Source organism: Orussus abietinus, unplaced genomic scaffold (genome assembly GCF_000612105.2).
Source record: "Orussus abietinus isolate OABI.00-Male unplaced genomic scaffold, Oabi_2.0 scaffold4, whole genome shotgun sequence".
Classification (NCBI taxonomy): domain Eukaryota; kingdom Metazoa; phylum Arthropoda; class Insecta; order Hymenoptera; family Orussidae; genus Orussus; species Orussus abietinus.
Window position 1 is genome coordinate 2,629,059 of NW_019396014.1, and position 17,625 is coordinate 2,646,683.

At 48.1% G+C, this 17,625-nt stretch overlaps 3 protein-coding genes across 9 annotated transcripts; 2 read left to right on the forward strand and 1 right to left on the reverse strand.

Moving 5' to 3' along the window:
- The first annotated feature begins 214 nt into the window (after positions 1-214).
- LOC105695847 (nucleoporin GLE1) lies at positions 215-3,357 on the forward strand. Its single transcript, XM_012417826.1, has 8 exons — positions 215-588; positions 654-956; positions 1,047-1,496; positions 1,573-1,663; positions 1,734-2,018; positions 2,106-2,410; positions 2,493-2,871; positions 2,947-3,357. Exons 1-8 carry the CDS (start codon positions 556-558, stop codon positions 3,204-3,206), a joined length of 2,106 nt encoding a protein of 701 aa, XP_012273249.1. The 5' UTR covers positions 215-555; the 3' UTR covers positions 3,207-3,357.
- A 4,793-nt stretch (positions 3,358-8,150) lies between these two features.
- Positions 8,151-8,943, forward strand: LOC105695812 (zinc finger HIT domain-containing protein 3). Its single transcript, XM_012417757.2, has 2 exons — positions 8,151-8,412; positions 8,585-8,943. Exons 1-2 carry the CDS (start codon positions 8,342-8,344, stop codon positions 8,916-8,918), a joined length of 405 nt encoding a protein of 134 aa, XP_012273180.1. The 5' UTR covers positions 8,151-8,341; the 3' UTR covers positions 8,919-8,943.
- An 81-nt stretch (positions 8,944-9,024) lies between these two features.
- On the reverse strand, positions 9,025-17,520 carry LOC105695811 (beta-glucuronidase). Of its 7 annotated transcripts, XM_012417754.1 has the most exons (17): positions 17,319-17,520; positions 16,811-17,004; positions 16,517-16,748; positions 15,834-16,387; positions 15,485-15,710; positions 14,400-14,817; positions 14,068-14,332; positions 12,134-12,355; positions 11,844-11,942; positions 11,596-11,772; positions 11,176-11,408; positions 10,809-11,088; positions 10,406-10,680; positions 10,058-10,319; positions 9,794-9,982; positions 9,589-9,727; positions 9,025-9,516 (listed from the first exon to the last, which is right to left on the reverse strand). In XM_012417754.1, exons 8-17 carry the CDS (start codon positions 12,347-12,349, stop codon positions 9,335-9,337), a joined length of 2,052 nt encoding a protein of 683 aa, XP_012273177.1. In that variant the 5' UTR covers positions 12,350-12,355; positions 14,068-14,332; positions 14,400-14,817; positions 15,485-15,710; positions 15,834-16,387; positions 16,517-16,748; positions 16,811-17,004; positions 17,319-17,520; the 3' UTR covers positions 9,025-9,334. The 7 variants fall into 7 exon arrangements, with proteins under 7 accessions (XP_012273177.1, XP_023290388.1, XP_023290389.1 ...); XM_023434620.1 differs by lacking the exon at positions 16,811-17,004; XM_023434621.1 differs by having other exon boundaries at positions 15,489-15,710; positions 16,517-17,004.
- Positions 17,521-17,625: the final 105 nt, after the last annotated feature.

The following is a 17,625-nucleotide window of genomic DNA, read 5'->3' on the forward strand; positions in this document are numbered from 1 at the left end:
TAGGAGAAATAAATTTAAATTTCGCCCCCTAGTGATGATTCAAGGAATTTCCAGAGAGCAACAGAGGGAACCCTTGTTTTGGATTTTACATCGAGCTACCAGGTGGCTACAAGACTGGACAATTTGTTGCCCGTGAGCAATCTCCCAACTCATCTCTGATTGTACTTTATGCTGTCTCTATGTTCTTATGTCTATGGTGTACTTCTGTTTGAAGGTGATCAAAGGTGATTGAGTGTCGGGGATCAAGAGTGAGGTTATTAATGTATACCGTGCTCAGGAATTAAATGGAATTAGTGGAATTTGTGCGATTATTTTTCGCATATTAAGCGACGGACATGCAGGACGCGTTTCGTAGATTATTAGTGCAATGATTTCGTGACATTGGAGCTTGTAATCTGCTATAAAAGTGTGAGTGCACGAGGTGCTAAACTGTCGAAAATGAAGTTCAGTTCAATGGTCTGAGTTTAAGTTTGTTTAGAACGGCTTAGTGCTAATTGCACGGCTTCGAAATTCTTATCGTTTCCGTTCTACACTGCGGTTTTAAAAATATCAACAATGCCCCATTTTGTTAGCACTGAGAAAGAAACGGTATGTTTATCTTTTATTTATAAAATTGTTGCAGTACAGGTTTTTAAACAATTCTATATTTACAGGCTCAAAATATGAACGACATGACTTCCGATTTCGCATGCCTGAAGGTTTCTATATTACAGAAGGCCTCTCGCATTTCTGATAAAGTAGATCAAATAACTATTGGTCCTGATTCTATCGCTTGCGATGAAAATTCAATTCAGACCGAAAATATAGAAAATGAACTGAATTCTTGCAATGTCGATAACTCAAAAAAATGTTATAACTCAAAATCAGAAGCCAAAGTTTCTACCAGAAGCGGTATCACATTCTCCATTAAAAAAATACTACTAGAAAATGAACGTCATAGAAAGGAAGAAGTCAGGGTATGAGGAAATAAATTAGTATCGTATATTTCTAGTGTTCCGCATTCATTGAGGTATTCATTAATCATCTTATTTTGAATCACATTCCAGAAAGCAATTGATCATCGATGGAAACAAATGGAAGAATCAAGACGTGCCATGCAAAAGGAGATGACAATACTTAGATCAACTATGGCTAAACAGCGAGTGCAACAAGAAGCGGAAGAACTTGCACGATTGGAGGCAGAGGAGGAGAGAGCAGCACAGCAGTCAGAAATGCGTAGGAAGCATGAACAACAGCTGCATGCTCAGCGAGAAGTGGAGCGCAAGCAAAAATTAGAACGTGAAGCTGAAGAACATAGACAGAAAATCAAAGAAAGAGAAGAATTAATTGGAAAGGTGACACCGCTTCAACTTATGTTTCGGACTAAATGCGAAGACATTGGAATGCTGTCCAATGTTTGCAAAGACAAGAAGACTGCGAGTCATGTAATAGCACCGCACATTGTGAAGTTAAAAGAATTGAGCCACCTCATGGATTTAATTAGTAAAAGGGCTTGTGTAAGTTTGCATGAAATTGAAAAAATGAACTATGAAATATCGTTAAACATTTTAATTTATATATTTTGTATTAAAGACAGGTGAATTGACACAAGCCGATGTTGATGCTGCAGAAGCGATAGTGCGACATAGTGAAACTGTCTTACAATTGTTTGAATTGGAAATTGGTTTGTAATGATTCACATATTTAAATTACACAATTTATAATATAATCAATACAATAATGTTTTTCTATAGAACGTATCGATGCTGCATACGATGCCGAGATAGCTCGCAGAGAATATGAAGCCAAGCAAGCGGAGCTCCAAGCAGAAGCTGAAGCTAAGAGAAATCAGAATAATGTAGACGTTCAAGATTCTGCTATAAATTATGGCACTCAATTTACGGACAATCAACTTCCTTCGGAAGAAAATAAAGGCACTGAGAAATATGATGACCCAGTTTGTGCTCCACAGGAAAGTGTCAGCTCTGTACCTCAGACTCACGTTGTAGAAACACCTGTAACTAACGTCGCATCCGAAGGTATCCTAGCAAGATCTGAAACGGGTCTATTTTTATTATCATATCACTTATAATTATAAAAAAATCAACCATGATATTAACTTACAGAGGATGCGAAGGATATTTTGGACAACGATTCGCTACAACTATGTCTGACCTGTGGGCAATTTTTGAAATCCCACCTCGCTTCGTACCAAGACCTCTTGAAGTCAGATTCTTCGAAAAAATTGCTCTTTGAGTGGAGAAAGGCAATAAATATTCCAGTTAACGCAATTTCTGGAATCAGCGGCCATCATTTAACAGACAAATATGATAAGCTGCACCAACTTCTCGCAGGCAAGGGAATGTCTAATAATTCACAGAGCGTACAAGGAGTAGCATTCTGCAAGGATATGCTGGCAAAGAAAATTGTGGTGGGTGTTTTCATACGTCAATTCTTTACTCATTAATGTTTGTTAACTCAAAATTTTATTAACGCGCTAATTCTTGTTACAGAATCAAGGAGAGACTCTCATTTCCAGCAAACCGAAAATGGCCTTTCCCATAGCTGCCGTAGCAGTGGCTTTGTGGAACGATTACCCGGATTTTGGAGTCTTGCTTTTGGCCCACTTCCACAAAACGTCTCCCTACACGATCCCCATATTCCCAGCGAGATACGAGGGGCAGTCCGACGAAAACTATTCCAGGTCTCTCGGTTATCGAGACAGTGAAAACGGAGACATGGAAACCGAAGACAAGTACTTGAAGAGGATGTCCGGATTAATGCGGTTGTACGTCTCCATAATGGTTACCAGGCAAAGGAAAGGCGTTACCAAAGACCATCCTCATGGACTTAGAAACGCATGGAGATGGTTGGCAGCCACACTTAACGCAGGTTCGCAAACATCACGACAGTTTCAAGTTAGAGATTAGTACATAACCGCCAGGGTAATATTATATTTTATTCCAGTTCCCCGGGCCGAACTGGCAGACGTGTACGCCACACTTATGCTGGATGTCCTGGAGGTTGCTGGAAATGCTCTCTGGTCTGCCTATCCGAAACAGTTTCCGAAATTATTATCATTACTCACGAGTCAGTATTATCTTCACATGCAAAAATCCGGAGCAGCCGGCGGACCTATGTCACGCCTGGAGGCGTTTTTAAATAATTGTATCTCGAAAGGTGGCATCCCACCACCGGAGGGGCAACTACCTCCGAATTTTTGGTAGTCGTCAGGGAACCTTTATCTAAATATCGACCGTCGAATAAAATAGCGGGTTAAATTTGTGCATGTTTTCTGGTGAATGAAGTATTTTTAAGTCTGCTGAATCGTTAACGAGACTAGTAATATTCGTATAAAATAGATACAACATACCTTTATCCGAACCTTGTTTACTTGTTCCTCTAGAATGTAATTAAGTTTCCATTAATGTCATACCAGTTATTGATAGGCGACGCGCCCTCGAGCATACATTACGAGCTAATAACGAGCGAGAGCATATAGTAGGTCGTTAAGTATCGTCGATAATTCAAGCGAGCACTACAAACGGACGAAAGTCCCACCGACCTGGACATTCACGCAAACGGCCGATGAAGACCTCATCCGGTCGCATCACTCGCATCGGACGCATCCATGATGAGTTTTCGTAGCTCTATAAACGACCCCAAGAAGTAGAACACCTTAAAAACATTAATAAGAATCATCTTTGACCCTCGCGTTACCGGTTAAATAATGGCACGGCATCTGTTCGTTATTTTATAAGAGTCGAAGATGATTTTTCTGCAGCTCTCCGGTCCCGAAGCGTCGAGTAACTCGTTTGACAAGTATTCACGATCACTCGGAAAAACAGAAACTCTCGTACGGGATCCTGGTGGACCCGGAACATTTTGTGGAAATAAGCGAAAGAAAGGAAAAAAAAAAGAAAGATCACCTCGATCGGTAGGAAGTCGAGAAAACAATTCCGGCGACCAAGGTGACGGAGGAGCGAGCAACTAGCGAAACTGGTGGAGGATGTCTCCATCCGAAGTAACTGCGTCTGTAACTTATGTAAGCGCCAAATTAGCAGGCGATATACATATTTCCGTCCGAGAACTATACGCTCGGACTTTGTCCCGATGCATGCGATCGGTATGCGTCTACTTATGCGCGATTCTCGAGCGATGTCATCCGAAGAACGTACATCTTGTCTCCCTTGACGAGTCTCACGGCTCGTCCGTCCTTTTTTCCCGGATAACTAGCTCTTACGCGACACCTAGAGACACCCACGTCACTCACTCCGGTACACGCGAACATTACACTCACGCACGAGGGGCTCATTATCCGCGATGCTTATCCTGAACTAAAGTGATTAATTTCCGAATATAAGAAGCGTATCTACCCGGCGTACAGTCTCCATAGAATGTCGCTTATCGTCGGAACTAAAATAATACGTATACATGTATGCAAAAGATGCTACGTAAGGACAAGCCTGGATACTTGGAATGCTTTAAATTAACCGGTACTTCATTATAAACTGCAGAGGCCCGTAAGCACGACGGACTTACATTGCTCGACGAGCACGGATTCGATTGACATTCGATGCACGCGATATTTCCGTCTGGGGCCTAGTCGTTCGGACTTTGCCCCTTGAATACCATTACGTACGTGCCTGCTTATGCACGGTACGCGGATTGATGTCACTCAAAGGATATCCTCGTACCGTCGCGAATATCGTTTCTCTCCGGCGAGGACTCCGCCCGCGGTCCGCTCGTTTCTCCGCCAACGAGACCCGCGAGGGCATCCGGATCTTTGTAGGCCAGAGACGAGCCCAACTCTAATTGAATCGTGCCAGTCGGACTCCGGTACGGCTATTAAATTATCGCGACGCAATTAACATCTCCCCGCCGGAGGATATCGGCAGAAATTCCAGATCCGATGCGCGAATCCAACGGACACCGCTCCGTCTTTGCCTCGGTCACAAAGCCGACGTACGTGTCCCAGGAATCCGTGTATAATTTTTTCTACGCGGTTCCACTACGCAGGATCGACCGCGTCACCGTTCACGGCGTTCGAGGATATCCCCGGAGGGTTCACAAAAATCCCGGGGGCGCTTATTCGATCTAGGAACGCGTTTTCGATCGGGATCCCGAGAGGCGAAGACCGCGCGCGAGCGATCCGTGGCAGAAGGAATCCGGAACCCAGGAAGTGGGTCATCGTCCTCGCGAGGAAGTAGGAGGAGCCCGGGACGATGACTCCTCTTCTGCTCTTCGCGGCTCGGCTCGCCCGCGGATGCTCGGGAACGAGCGGAAATGTCCCCGGGTTCCTAAAGGTGCTCGTCGATGCTTGGCGATGCTCCTCGATACTCGCCGATGCCCGGAGATCCTCGCGAACGGACGCGAACGGCTGAAGCGAACGCTGGCGAACCGCTGGCGAATCGCCGGTGCGACTCAAGGAGGGTCGAGCTAACGGAGCCGCGGGCTCGAAGGCACTGGCCAAGGCCCGGTAAACCGAGGTTCCTCGATCCTTCCTCCTCCTGCCGGTTCTCGACGACTCTCCGGGGGCTCGCGACTCCTGAGTGCCGCTCCACGCCGGTCTGCCTACGTGTCCGTGTAATTCGCGAGCGAACTCCCGACGCACCTTTTAGCGCCACGTCGGGCTCGTCCCGAAGTCGTCCTCTCGGTCCACGGATCTCGATATCCCGGGAAATGCGATTTCCACGTGGAGTAAAAATCCAGCCGGGGGCTCCGAGGGGTGCCTGGAAAGAAATTAACTTCGTCACTTTTCTGTACATCGGTTTACCCGGGCCTACTGCTACAACCCTCCATAACGAGTTTTCGGAGTACCGGGTTATAGGAGGGTCGAGGTACCCGGAGATATGTAGATTACCAATTTTAGGGTAATTACGGATACTCGGAGGCGATTTTCGTGCCCTGGAATCCACCCGATGGCACCTAGAAATTTATGAACGTACCATGGAGTCGATAATATCTAACCGCGTCAACGGAGAAAGGAGAACGCGGTATTATCTAGGAGACCGGATTTCCGCCCTTCGCCGATCCCCTGCTGACGCGGAACCGCCTGCGATCGACGCCTGGGCGAGAAATCGACGGGAATCCTTCCGTGACTTCACGGCCTGAAAATATCCGCGTGCGAGGCGCGGAGGAGATTCGCGTCAAGTTTTTATGCCGACTACGATGGCAAAAGGTCCAATCGGGAACTACCCTTGCCGTCTATAGTGCACCTCACTATACCGAGGCATGCCCTCGTATCTCCTCCAAAAAGTCAACTCGTCCATAACCAGACTATACTCTCTCCGTATACCGTACCTCTCTCTCTTCCCACGCGTAGGATATTTTTCAAAACGCTCCTTGGACTCGTCCGCGTAAAATTTATATTTAATAATGACGGTGAGAAGCGTCGAGCTATCCATAGTCCGGGAAGAGGCGCGCGCCGATAGGTCAACCGTTCTTTCCCTTGGAGCGGCTCCATCGGAACGGTCCCATCGGCCATTGGTCGGCGCGGTCGGGAGGAATCGGCAGGTGAATCTTTCGCGACTCCGGGACGCATGCGCGTGACCTCCTCAAGGTGAACTCCCCGAGGCGGAAGTGGTCGCGCCGGGTCGTTGCCGCCGATTGCGCGAAGCTAAATGAAGGAATAAAAAGAAATGGGGAATCTTAATGACGGGCGGCGCGGACATCCGAGGCCGAAGGACTGGAGGTTGGATTAAATTCACTCGCCCAGCTTTCCAGACGAGCTAAAACGCTCGCTTCCTTATTGTTCTAAAGAGCCACCGACTGGACGGGTAAGATGAGATTTCGTTTAAAAAAAAAAGAAACCGGGGGAACGTATCATACGCGTGACGTAGGGTCTCCTTAATAGGTTAGGCGTTGGTTTCGTTCGAACGAGACGTTCATCGACCTTGGGTGGGAATAGTAGGCCGACGAAATGCGACTAAGAAGCTCTCGGGTAGGAAGAGCCGCGGAAAGTCGAAAAACCCGACGCGGTCGGGACGCGGCGGAGCGCAACGCCCGGGAGGAATGCCGACGCGTTCTCGCCGGATCCGCGAGGAAGTCCGAGGAGGTACACCTCGCCGGTCGGGCGCCATCTTGTATCCCGGGGATCGCGAAGGAGTCTCTGAAATTTTTGTGAATTTTTCAGGGCCGTCTCCGAGGATTGCCGAGGATGACGAAACATGCGACGCGCCCGATAAAAATCCAGGTCAATGGCAGAACCTCGCGGACGAGGTATCCTCCGGTAAATCTCTCAGCGGCACGCCCGCGACGTTCCTTCGAGTCGCGGCTCTTCCGCGGCGCATTTCAATTACACGCGTAGACGAATATCCTTCCTTTTGACATAGGGAGGAAGTAATGGTCGCGTTTCATCGTTGCAGAACGGCTCGTAGAGTCCTACGGCGTGCAGGAGGCCAACTCGCGCATGCACAGGAGTCAGCGACCCGAGGAGTCTCCCCGTTATTCTTCGGCCGGCAGGCGAGCAACGCGTGACGTAAGTCAGGTGGCAATGTGGCATGAATGAGCTGGAAGGAGCTGCCCGAAGAGCTGGCCGAAGTCGGCTGGAATTGCCCGGAGGTGTTGGCGATGGTTACCACTTTACAGGTGGCCGGGGTAGGTGCGGACTTAGGCTGCATTCCAGAACCCAGTGACGGCCCACTTGGCTCCACCTGACGATGACTCGATCCCCTCCTGCAGCCTTCGGCCAAGCCGAGGTTGCGCATCGCCGCCGATTGCGCGAATTCCGGAGATACTAGGAATTCGTTACCATGCCTTGGGAGTCGAGATCAAGGCCTCGCGCATTGCGGATAGGAATCCCCTGATTGGATTCCTGGGAAGAGCAGTGCTCGATTGCGCCCCTAAACGTGTTAATTAAGTATCGGATGCATAGACAGCTCGTACAAGCCTTCGCGAGCTCTCCTCCGATGTCTCGAATGTATTTATGTACGGAAATATGGCTTAACGTTTGGAACCGTGTTATCTTTTTGTCATACTAAAGGGTCTCTTTGCCCCCATTACATTTTTTTTGCTTGTATACCTGAGCGCCCAAGCGCTCCGGAAGATGCTCACGAATGCGGACCTAATTATCGGCTTTTTTTTGTGTCGGGGTGTCTTTCTTGCCCGTACCGGTAGGGCGAACGAGAAAAAGATAACCTAGAAGTGGTGGGGGTATCGTGTGAGGTAACTCGTGTGCCGCACATGTGGGCACGCACCTGCTCGAGTACGACCGATGTTGACGGTGGCCTAAAACGATATAAACGCTCGTGTACCTTGCCGATAAAGAGATTGTCGGACATTTAAAGCCGGGACGCGTTAATTCTACACGCAAACGTAACAGTGCTTGCCATTTAAAACTTCGGATTCAGGTTTTGAGGTTATGACGAGAAGCTGCCACGTGTGTAAGAGCTCAAATGCTCCGTACAAATGCCCTGTGTGTTTGGAGCCCTAGTAAGTTAATCGCACTTTGATATTTAACTCTGTACGGTCTCCTTGAAAAAGATTTTTAGCGTGCAACAATTTTTCTACATTCTATCGGTCGTAATTTTCTTGCATAGATTACCGAAAAAATAATATACGTCGACAGATATTTTCTAAATGGCTTCTATGCTTTTCTGTTCAGCTGTTCGCTGGGTTGCTGCAAAACTCATAAGTCTCGAGGCTGCGAGCGACGAGTACCGGACATGGCGGAACACCAAAGCGAGGCACCTTTGATGGAGTACAAATTTCCAACGGAGGACACGGTACCTGTAGAAAAATTATTTTCTTTAAGGCAGAGCGAGGAGGTAAAACATTGTTTGAAAAATCCACACGTGAGAAATATTATTAAAGAAGTTTTAAAACATCAGAACCCAACGGATGCGATAGCGGAAGCTATGGTGGAGCCTATATTTGTTGAGCTAGCCGACGCGTGTTTAAAAATTGTAGAACCAGCGACAGAGGAAGGCCATACTTGATGCTATTGTGATATTATGCTTAATATTACTTAATTGTACATAGTATTTTATTACCTTTTGAGTATACCTCTAGCATTAAAAAGGTTGTCATATGTTTTGTACAACATTTAATAGAAGTATGATTTTATTTGCATAGATAACAACTTCGAGTCACATTTAAAATCATTGACTGAAATAAAAAATATAACGGTAACAATGTCGTCAATGGTACTGTTATTCTTACTACTAACGTCTTAAGAGAGTTTGTTATCAAACTGGATAAAGATAATACAGTTATCATATTTTCTATGTTTATATAATAAACATTCTCTCATGCGAGCATAGTTTTTGAATAACAGTTCAGCTATTTCATTGGTCTACTTTCATTGGTAATACTTTCCGCATGATTTGTACAGAAATTCTATAACCGTGCGTTTTCAAATTTCTGATCGATGTGTATAAAAGGGCGAGATGTAATTCTCGAGATCATTTGGAGCCTGAGCGTCGTCTAACTCCACTGCTAATGCGTGATAACGTTTCCTGACCAGATGAGCCGCCATTTTTGGTTGCCTGTCCCTTGTGAAGACTCCCTTTTTATTTCCAGCGACTCGAGTGTACGCTGTAAGAATAAATATCTTGCAGATGACAACACTACGTTACCTTTGCACTTTTATACATAGCGACGACTCACTCTGTGCTGTACGAAAGTCAGCAAAATTCCAGATAAATTCTCCGATGAAAAAACCTTGGAATCTCAACTCATCGAATGCCTTAAAGTGCTGAGACATCAACTTGGTTTGATATTCTTCGCTCCACACATACTCCGGAAGCTGTGCAAACGATTTATGTACAAATTACAGGGAGATAAGGTCTATTATCAATCTCGGATTATCTACCTCGTGCAATCCAGGCATCGTATCTGCACCGTACTCTGACATAAGGACAGGTTTGTTGTACTTCCTATGCCATGCTTTCGCTTCATCTTGAACTTGTTTCGTTATCATGTCTAATCGTCCAGGGTTACTATACCATGCGTTATAGCGATTAAAACTAATTACGTCCAAATACTGACCAACTTTGTCATCCTAAAAACACAGGAGCAGATATTGACATTTCATCGGAAGACCTGACGGAGGACTATGATTCATTGAATTACGAACATTGACTTGTTGTGATATAGCAATCGTAACAGGTCGCGTTGGATCGAGAGCCTTGGCGTGATGAGCGATCTGCTTAAAATAATCTCCTGCATCTCTCAGTTGACTTCTAGGTTCGTTAGCGAGAGACCACATTATCACCGAGGGACGATTTTTATCCCTTCTGATAAGCTCCGACAAGGAGTCTTTGTGCCTGGCCAAGAGATCCGGCGAGAAATTTTCCGTATCCACGGATGGACACTCGTCGATGATCAGAAAACCTTGCCTAAGAAAAATTAAAAAATTAGCTACAATATAATTATATACGTCAAATGGTGAAGCACAAATAACATTGTTATTGCCAGAGCTCACCTGTCTGCCATGTCCATTACTTCATCGCTATAAGGGTAATGACTGGTCCTGTAAGAATTCGCGCCGACCCATTGCAATAACTCATGATCTCTTGTTACGGTCACCAAATCCAATCCCCGACCTCTTAGCGCAGAATCCTCGTGCCTTCCAAAACCTCGGAAATATATCGGACGATTATTTATCATCAGACTTGTATTATTCCATGCCAAGGTCCTGATACCGATAGGCAACCTGTAGACGTCGGGCTTGGTAACATTGGGCAGCCACAGCCTAACCTAGCAATGAATCGCCAATTAATTACTGCAATTAATGTATGCAATGCAATTAATAGATAGCAAACGTAACGTTCCTTCGACGAGAAATCATCTCCAAAAAAAAAAATCTGAATTCGGATTCGCTTTACCTCCAGCGTGTAAAGGTAGCCAGGGTTTGGATCCATCGAACGAGGCCACCATAATCTTGGCGTAGGTACTTTTAACATGCCAGAAATACCGTAAACAGGTTCCTTTATAGCCAAAGCTTCTTCGGCATCCAGCAGAATCACCTTACACACCGGGACGTCGTTTTCATGCAGTCCTGCAGGTTCTACGACGTACTTGATGAAACCCATATTGCTGATCACTCCCGTCTTTATCGTGATGTCTTCTATGTAAATCGTAGGCTTCGTGTGCAGCAACACCGGCCTAAACCGACGCGCCAATTAATATTTACATACAGGGTTTATTTTGTATTCTCATTACTCGAACATATTCCAGGGGGATTCGCCGCACCTGTGAATCCCGGCATAGTTGAAGAAGTCGAAGGCATAGGTCTGGACATGTACCGTCTTATTCTCAGTGGTCATCTCGACGATTTTACCTTGAGGTACGCTGGTTTGCAGCAAGGTATTGTCAACGGCGACAGTGATCCGGTTCTTTCCACCGAAGATCAAGTACGACGTGATCTCCGACTCGAACGGTAGATGACCCATTTCATGATTCGTAGCCAATTTCCCGTTGATCCACTGCACGGAAATACGAAGATAAGTGGATTAATTACCAGAATGGGCGAGGACGAATAACGTAATTTTCCCATCGAGATACCCCCTCGATCGTATCGAATCGTTTGTTATGCACGTATTATCGTGGCGTATCGGGTACGGCCGTTATCAATGGAGATGCAACCCGTCACGAGATATCTGATGTATTTACCACTTGGGCGAGATAGTTGACCGAGCCGAATCTGATAAAGACGAGCTCATCTCTCCAAGAGGAAGGAACGAAAAAGGTCCTTTCATACCACACCGCGCCCACGTGGTCCCGGAGTCCTCCGGATACCGTGATGTCGTTGTAGGACGATGGGACCGGCATTTGCATCACCAGACCAGCCTGTGGAAAACGTGTCCCCATGCATTGCCAGATTTACGATTAGGGATTTAAAAGTCAACGACTCCCATTACCTTCGACAACTCCTGGGCGTGCCAGGACTCCCTTAATCCCCGCTGGATGTCCTCGCTGGGTGGCACCAGGAAGTCCCACATCCCGTCGAGGGATTTCACCTAAAGACCGTTTCATAATGCGCTTAGAAAATGACATTTCCTTTAGATGGGGAATTGGTTCCGAGGAACCATCTCCTAGTACCCGTTTACGTGTATATTAGTTAACTCGGGAGTATGCGGTAATGTATTAATATCGCGTAAGTGCCGGATCCCAAGTACCATAGATTCTATATTTAAGCTTTGGGTCTTACCTCGCGAGACTCGCTCTCGCGTGGATACAGCATGCCGGGCAATGGAGCCAGCGATGCCGTTTCTTTAAAATACTTGCTGATATCGAAACCATCCTCCAGGGAGTCCTCGTCGGTGTAAAGGTCTTGGGTCTCCGCCTCGGTTGAGAATTTGCTCCCTGCTAGGGAGCCCATGGCCGGAAATGGCAGCAAAAACCAAATTAATAGCATCGCCTCCATGCCCTTCTGTAAGAAAGCCATCGAGGAGGATGAAAATAAAGGGGCTCCGGAAGAAAATGAAGCGTTTTCAGGGAAGAGGCGCGAAAACGTGCTCGAGGTAACTTTAAACCGCGGCTAGACAAGGAATTCGAAATCCATTGCGGATTCCGGGTCGCGGTTGAACAGACCACGTCAATTATGCCGAACACATACCTAGTCACGTGCAGGGGTGAATAAAAACCGAGAAGTCGAGTGCGGAGTATTTTTCTGGTATTCCGGTCGGCTCGGACCAATAAAATCGGGCCGAGAGACAAAAGGCTTTTCTAAGCTTAACCGCATACCTTCCCGTGTCCGTGGACGCTTCCTTTCCTTCCGGCAAATCGAGGGAAACTCGCAGGAAAAATCCGCGAATCGGGACGTCGATCAGCTGATCGATCGGCGAGGGCGCCGGCGCGTTTGCATGGAAATCCCCGATTTCGCTCTTCAAATGACATGTATCTCGACGCTGCCAACTCTTAAATACTCTCTGCGGAGGCTCGGATGTGTCACGTCCCTCGGTAGATTACGCATTAACGAAGCAAAGTTTGTGCCCGATAAGATTTCGCGTGCCGGAGAAACCTGTTTAGATAAATCGTTCGCGTGCCAGTGATCTACTTTCGAAGGAGCATCGGTCCGATAAAGCGCAGGAAAGATCTCGGTTAGTGCCGTTAATCTGGCCATTCACCTTCGAACTGAGAATTTAAATCGATTAATTTCCCCGCGAACCGATGCCGATTTAAATCGCCGACAGAGCGGTGACAGGTGATGCGACGACGTCAAGGATCGTGCGGAACGGACCCGCGGTCATCTCGACGCGTCCGGCTGTCACCGGTGAACTGTCACACTTTGCGGCACTCGGTGTTCCCCAGGAAGTCTCTATCTCCGTAATTGTATCGTGGTCGGTGTTACCCAATCTGTCGCCCTCGAAACACCGCCTTTAATGACGCGGAAGAGCCGCGTTTCCGCGTGTCCCTTGGACTCATTCCCCCGGCCAAGGAAACACGGGTTTACCGACCTGGCGATTCCGGTTTCCTCGTAAAAACTGTCGACGTAAAAACGCTCACCGATTTCTTTAACGCGGTATTCCCTCTAACTCTTTTTCGGCCTACTCGTATGTACGCTCTGGTGCACGCGCGGGTGTTGAAAACGAATGAATGAATAAATGAATGAACCCCGGGAATGAGAAGCTCGATCGGAAACAACGTCGAGTACTTGGCCCGGCAGGCTCGCAGTCGATTTATACCAAGATCGATACCCTCTGTCCAAGCAGCGCCGCATCGTTATCATAACATTCCGTGCCCTTATCGCTCGCTCCTTTGCACTCTCTTGCGCATGGCTCTACATTGTAGTCTCTTTGTTACTCCAAAACGCGGTCACCTCGTCGAACGACGCTGAAACGTCTTCGAGTTCAAAGTTCATTCATGGTCGGGAAACGCAACCCGAGGATCCTTATCTACAGAGCTTTAAGACATTCAGGAGATATCCTGGAGCGCCGGTCGAGCTTCGTCGAAAATCGGAGTTTGAGGCCTGGCGACTCGGGAAATGAAACTCGAATCGAGTCGGGATGTCACGATGCCCGTTTACCGCGGGTCAAAGTTCCTGCCGGCGATCAGGGGTCGCGCGTCTCGGTTTAAATTTTTAATCCACGGTTTAGGTGTCCTGTGGATGGGTGCGGGATCCTCTCTAGAGAGCGGCGTTACCTGGGTGAACGTAGGTCACGCTCGGCCTGCGCGTCCGGTGCGCTGCGAGGCACTGCGCACGCAGGTAACGGCGTGAACCATAAGGGGTGCGCACCCACTGCGAGTCCGGCACGGATTACCACTCGCGTCCCGGTCGGTTTCGGCCGCGGCCGCCATTAGCCGCCTCTAGCTGGCACGCCGATGCCGTTGGCCCGGTGAGTGGCGCCGAGCGACTCCAGCGGCGACGCGGCCAACCCGGCGCGCCTCCCTCGTCGGCGGTCTCTACCTGAAGAGACGACAAATTATACGATGATACTAGGAACTACGGAACGAAACGCGCAAATCGCTCGTACCAAGCCTTCCGGGGCGACTCGTCCTGCCGCTCGCTCCAGGACGTTAGGAGCACTTATCGGGACATCTCGCTCCCGGAGTGGCCGCGATCGATGACCGAGACCAATCTCCTGGAATCTTGGCGAGGGTGGCTCGGTCCTCGCTGACCCTGCCGTTTCTTTCAATCCTGCCAGGCTATTTCGAATAAAGGACAAAGGGTCCTTACGTGCTCGGAGGGAGGTCCACTTTGCGGTCCGTTCGTCCGGACTGCGACGGCGTCGAGTTAATTGGCCAAAAAGGCGATTGACCCACCGACAATCGGCTACTTCCGGCGCGTCGCGCCTAAGTCTGAATCACCGATACAGTCGCATCGATCGTCGGTGTGGGGAAGTCGGCTCGATTCGGCGTGTGCGAGTGCCGGGCGATTATTGACCCATATATCTGTAAGAAGTACGTGTGCGGTATTAATTTACATCTTTACGGTGAGGATCAATGGCGCGTTTTATGGCTCAGGGGGGCGACTCGATGCTACCGGGGATAAAACATATCGGAAGATAGTTCTATGTTGGGGGGACCGATTTGTCAGTTTTCTTTTAACTAGGAATTATCTAACGGGACGTAACTACCGGATGATGGACGACTTCCCGTGTATTACGCCCGGGTCTCCGTTGTCGATAGGCTCGTATCGATACTCGGTATTCCGAGGTTATTGCATCTCCCGCTCAAGGCGACTCGATACCGTACAATTGACCCACACGTTTACCCCACGGACGCGGCATCTCTTGCCTGTTGTATGTCGGAAATTAATGCAGCATATTCGATAACGCCTGCGTAGAAATAATCTAAGCGCATGTAAGTATAGTCCGAGCAATCGACGCTTCCGGAGCATCACGCCTATGTCCGAATCACTGACATACTCTCGTATCGATACACCGTACTCCGACGTTATTATATTTCCTGCGCTCAGGCTAATTCAATTTACTTTGTGCGAGGATGATGCAATTAACCCATATATCCGCTACAGATATAGCGTCCCTAATTGCATTCATAACGCAACTTAATCTACTTGAACGTTGCATTAACTTTTTAGCCAAGCTGGAGTACCTACATACTGCGGCACTTGTTTCAGGAGAAGAGCGAAGAGCTGCAGCTTCAACGTAGTCCGTGGTATTATTTACGCTAAGTACGTAAAAGGCTCCGAATTAATTCCTCGAATGTATCATTGGTACAATGCGTTCGGCAGGAATTAATAATTCAGCCTTGCAGGCGTATCGCCTTGCGATTCCGCTCTTTTGCTTTATTTCTATTCGAGAGTGCAAGGACGGAGATAGGACCTGGTAACAAACAATCGGACGTGTGAACTTTATACCATCGTGATTCACCACCATATCGCATGCGGTATAACGTTTAACGGTGCACTCGGGTACCATTGGATATAAGAAAAAGTTGAATCTCACCCTGGAAATCACGGAGCAGCCTATACCTCTAATTATGGAGTACTCTAGACGGTGCATAAATAGACGCTCTGTAAATGCAGTTTTCATTCAGCAGTGTGTTAGCACTTTTCTGCGGGCCGTGCTCGCCCGTGAACTTTGCAGACTTGAATGGCTTCGAGGTGCGTAGGTGTGTCCGATTGACACGCGATGCGCTGTCTTTGGCAGGATGAATTCGTGGCGCGTTATCGCGCACGAACGAACTTTATCAGACGGGAAGCGACTAGGTCATTGGCCCAAGAACTGTGCCGAGCCAGTGCGCTAGTTTAACGACCATTCCGTGATGACTCCGGTGGTTGCTGCGAGTAAATCTGCCCATGCATTTGCATGTGCCGGCGTGCAGACGGGCGTACCTAGGTGTCTACGTACATACATGGACACGTGCACGCAGTTACACCCTGCAGGTGCCGAGAGATGACTAACCTCGCCGTACGGGAGCGCCACGTCTCGAATAACCGTTGGAGACCGTTTCGTGACCGTGCCAAAACGACTTCGTATCGTTACAAACATCTAAATCCCTTGGGAAAAGAAAATAAAAAATTAATTCAACGCCTTGCGACGAGAATGATAAAATACTGAATATTTTCCACGGCAAAAATGGCGGTCCAAAGGCGACTGCACTTTCATGCGAGTCTTTCCATCCTTACCATCGGTAGAACGCTGTCCAACGGTTTGTCCAAATTCTTCAAGAGCACCCTGGGCGACGTAACGTACCTGCTCTTATTTTTATACACGACGTCGGTGTTGCGTACAATCCGTACATATTTACAGGTGTCGTGCACCGTTCTTAAGGAGCAGACGTATAAATAGCCCCGCGACGCTATTTGGGAAGCTCCAAAGTGTGCGATGCAGCGGGAGCAGCTTGACTTCCCATTATTCCTGTAACGGAGATACAAGCGTGCGATTAAAAGTGAATTTCAATTATGGTTCGACAATGCTACCGGTACAATGGGCCGAGTCCCCCTCGTCGTTTTGAGCTCGTTTCGGAGCGTCCCGCAGACTCGAGCCTTTATGCACCGGACATCCTCGAATTTCCATCGGCTCGCACGTGCGCGTCGGCGTGTCGAAAAATTATCCCGAATTCCTCCGCGAGCTCACGGCCCATCCTATCCTCCGTACAATACCCAAGGGTGGCCTAAAACGTTACGACTCTTAAAATATTGCAAGAGGCGATGGATTCCAAGATGGCGGCGGAAAATTGCAAAATTAAAAGCTTCTTAGGTAATTTACGTCGGTAGGAAATGTTTCGGTCACGTAGGATCGGAGTTCCCTGATTTTCCGCAACTAGCGCTCGCGTCGTTGGATCTGCGAAAATGTGAGATCCGGGGTCCCGATTCTGGGAAACTTTCTGTGGAACCGATCATTCGCGTTGTCTGATCCTACTTGATTGTTTTACTCAAGGGCAGAAACCGATCGTTAAAAGTTTAACAGTCGAGCTTTGGGTCTTACGTGTTCACGATTTAGCCTCGATCGGACGTTCGTGCCTTCTTGGACAGTCGGATACGTAATTTCTCCGAAATACTTCGCAGCCCCTTCGTCCTTGGAGCGGGTGGGTCCGGGGAAGGCGCGACGTTCCGTCTAGTCGCAGGGGTGGAACGAGAGGGTCGGAGAGGGTTTCGGGCGGATAGATGACTCGAGCCGTGCGTGCGTGGACGCGCTCGCGAGTGCGCTACCAATACGCGCCCGCGTACATAATGGAGGAGTGGGAGGACGGATGTCGTACAGTCATGTCGGACGGGACGGAGGCAAAGAGGAG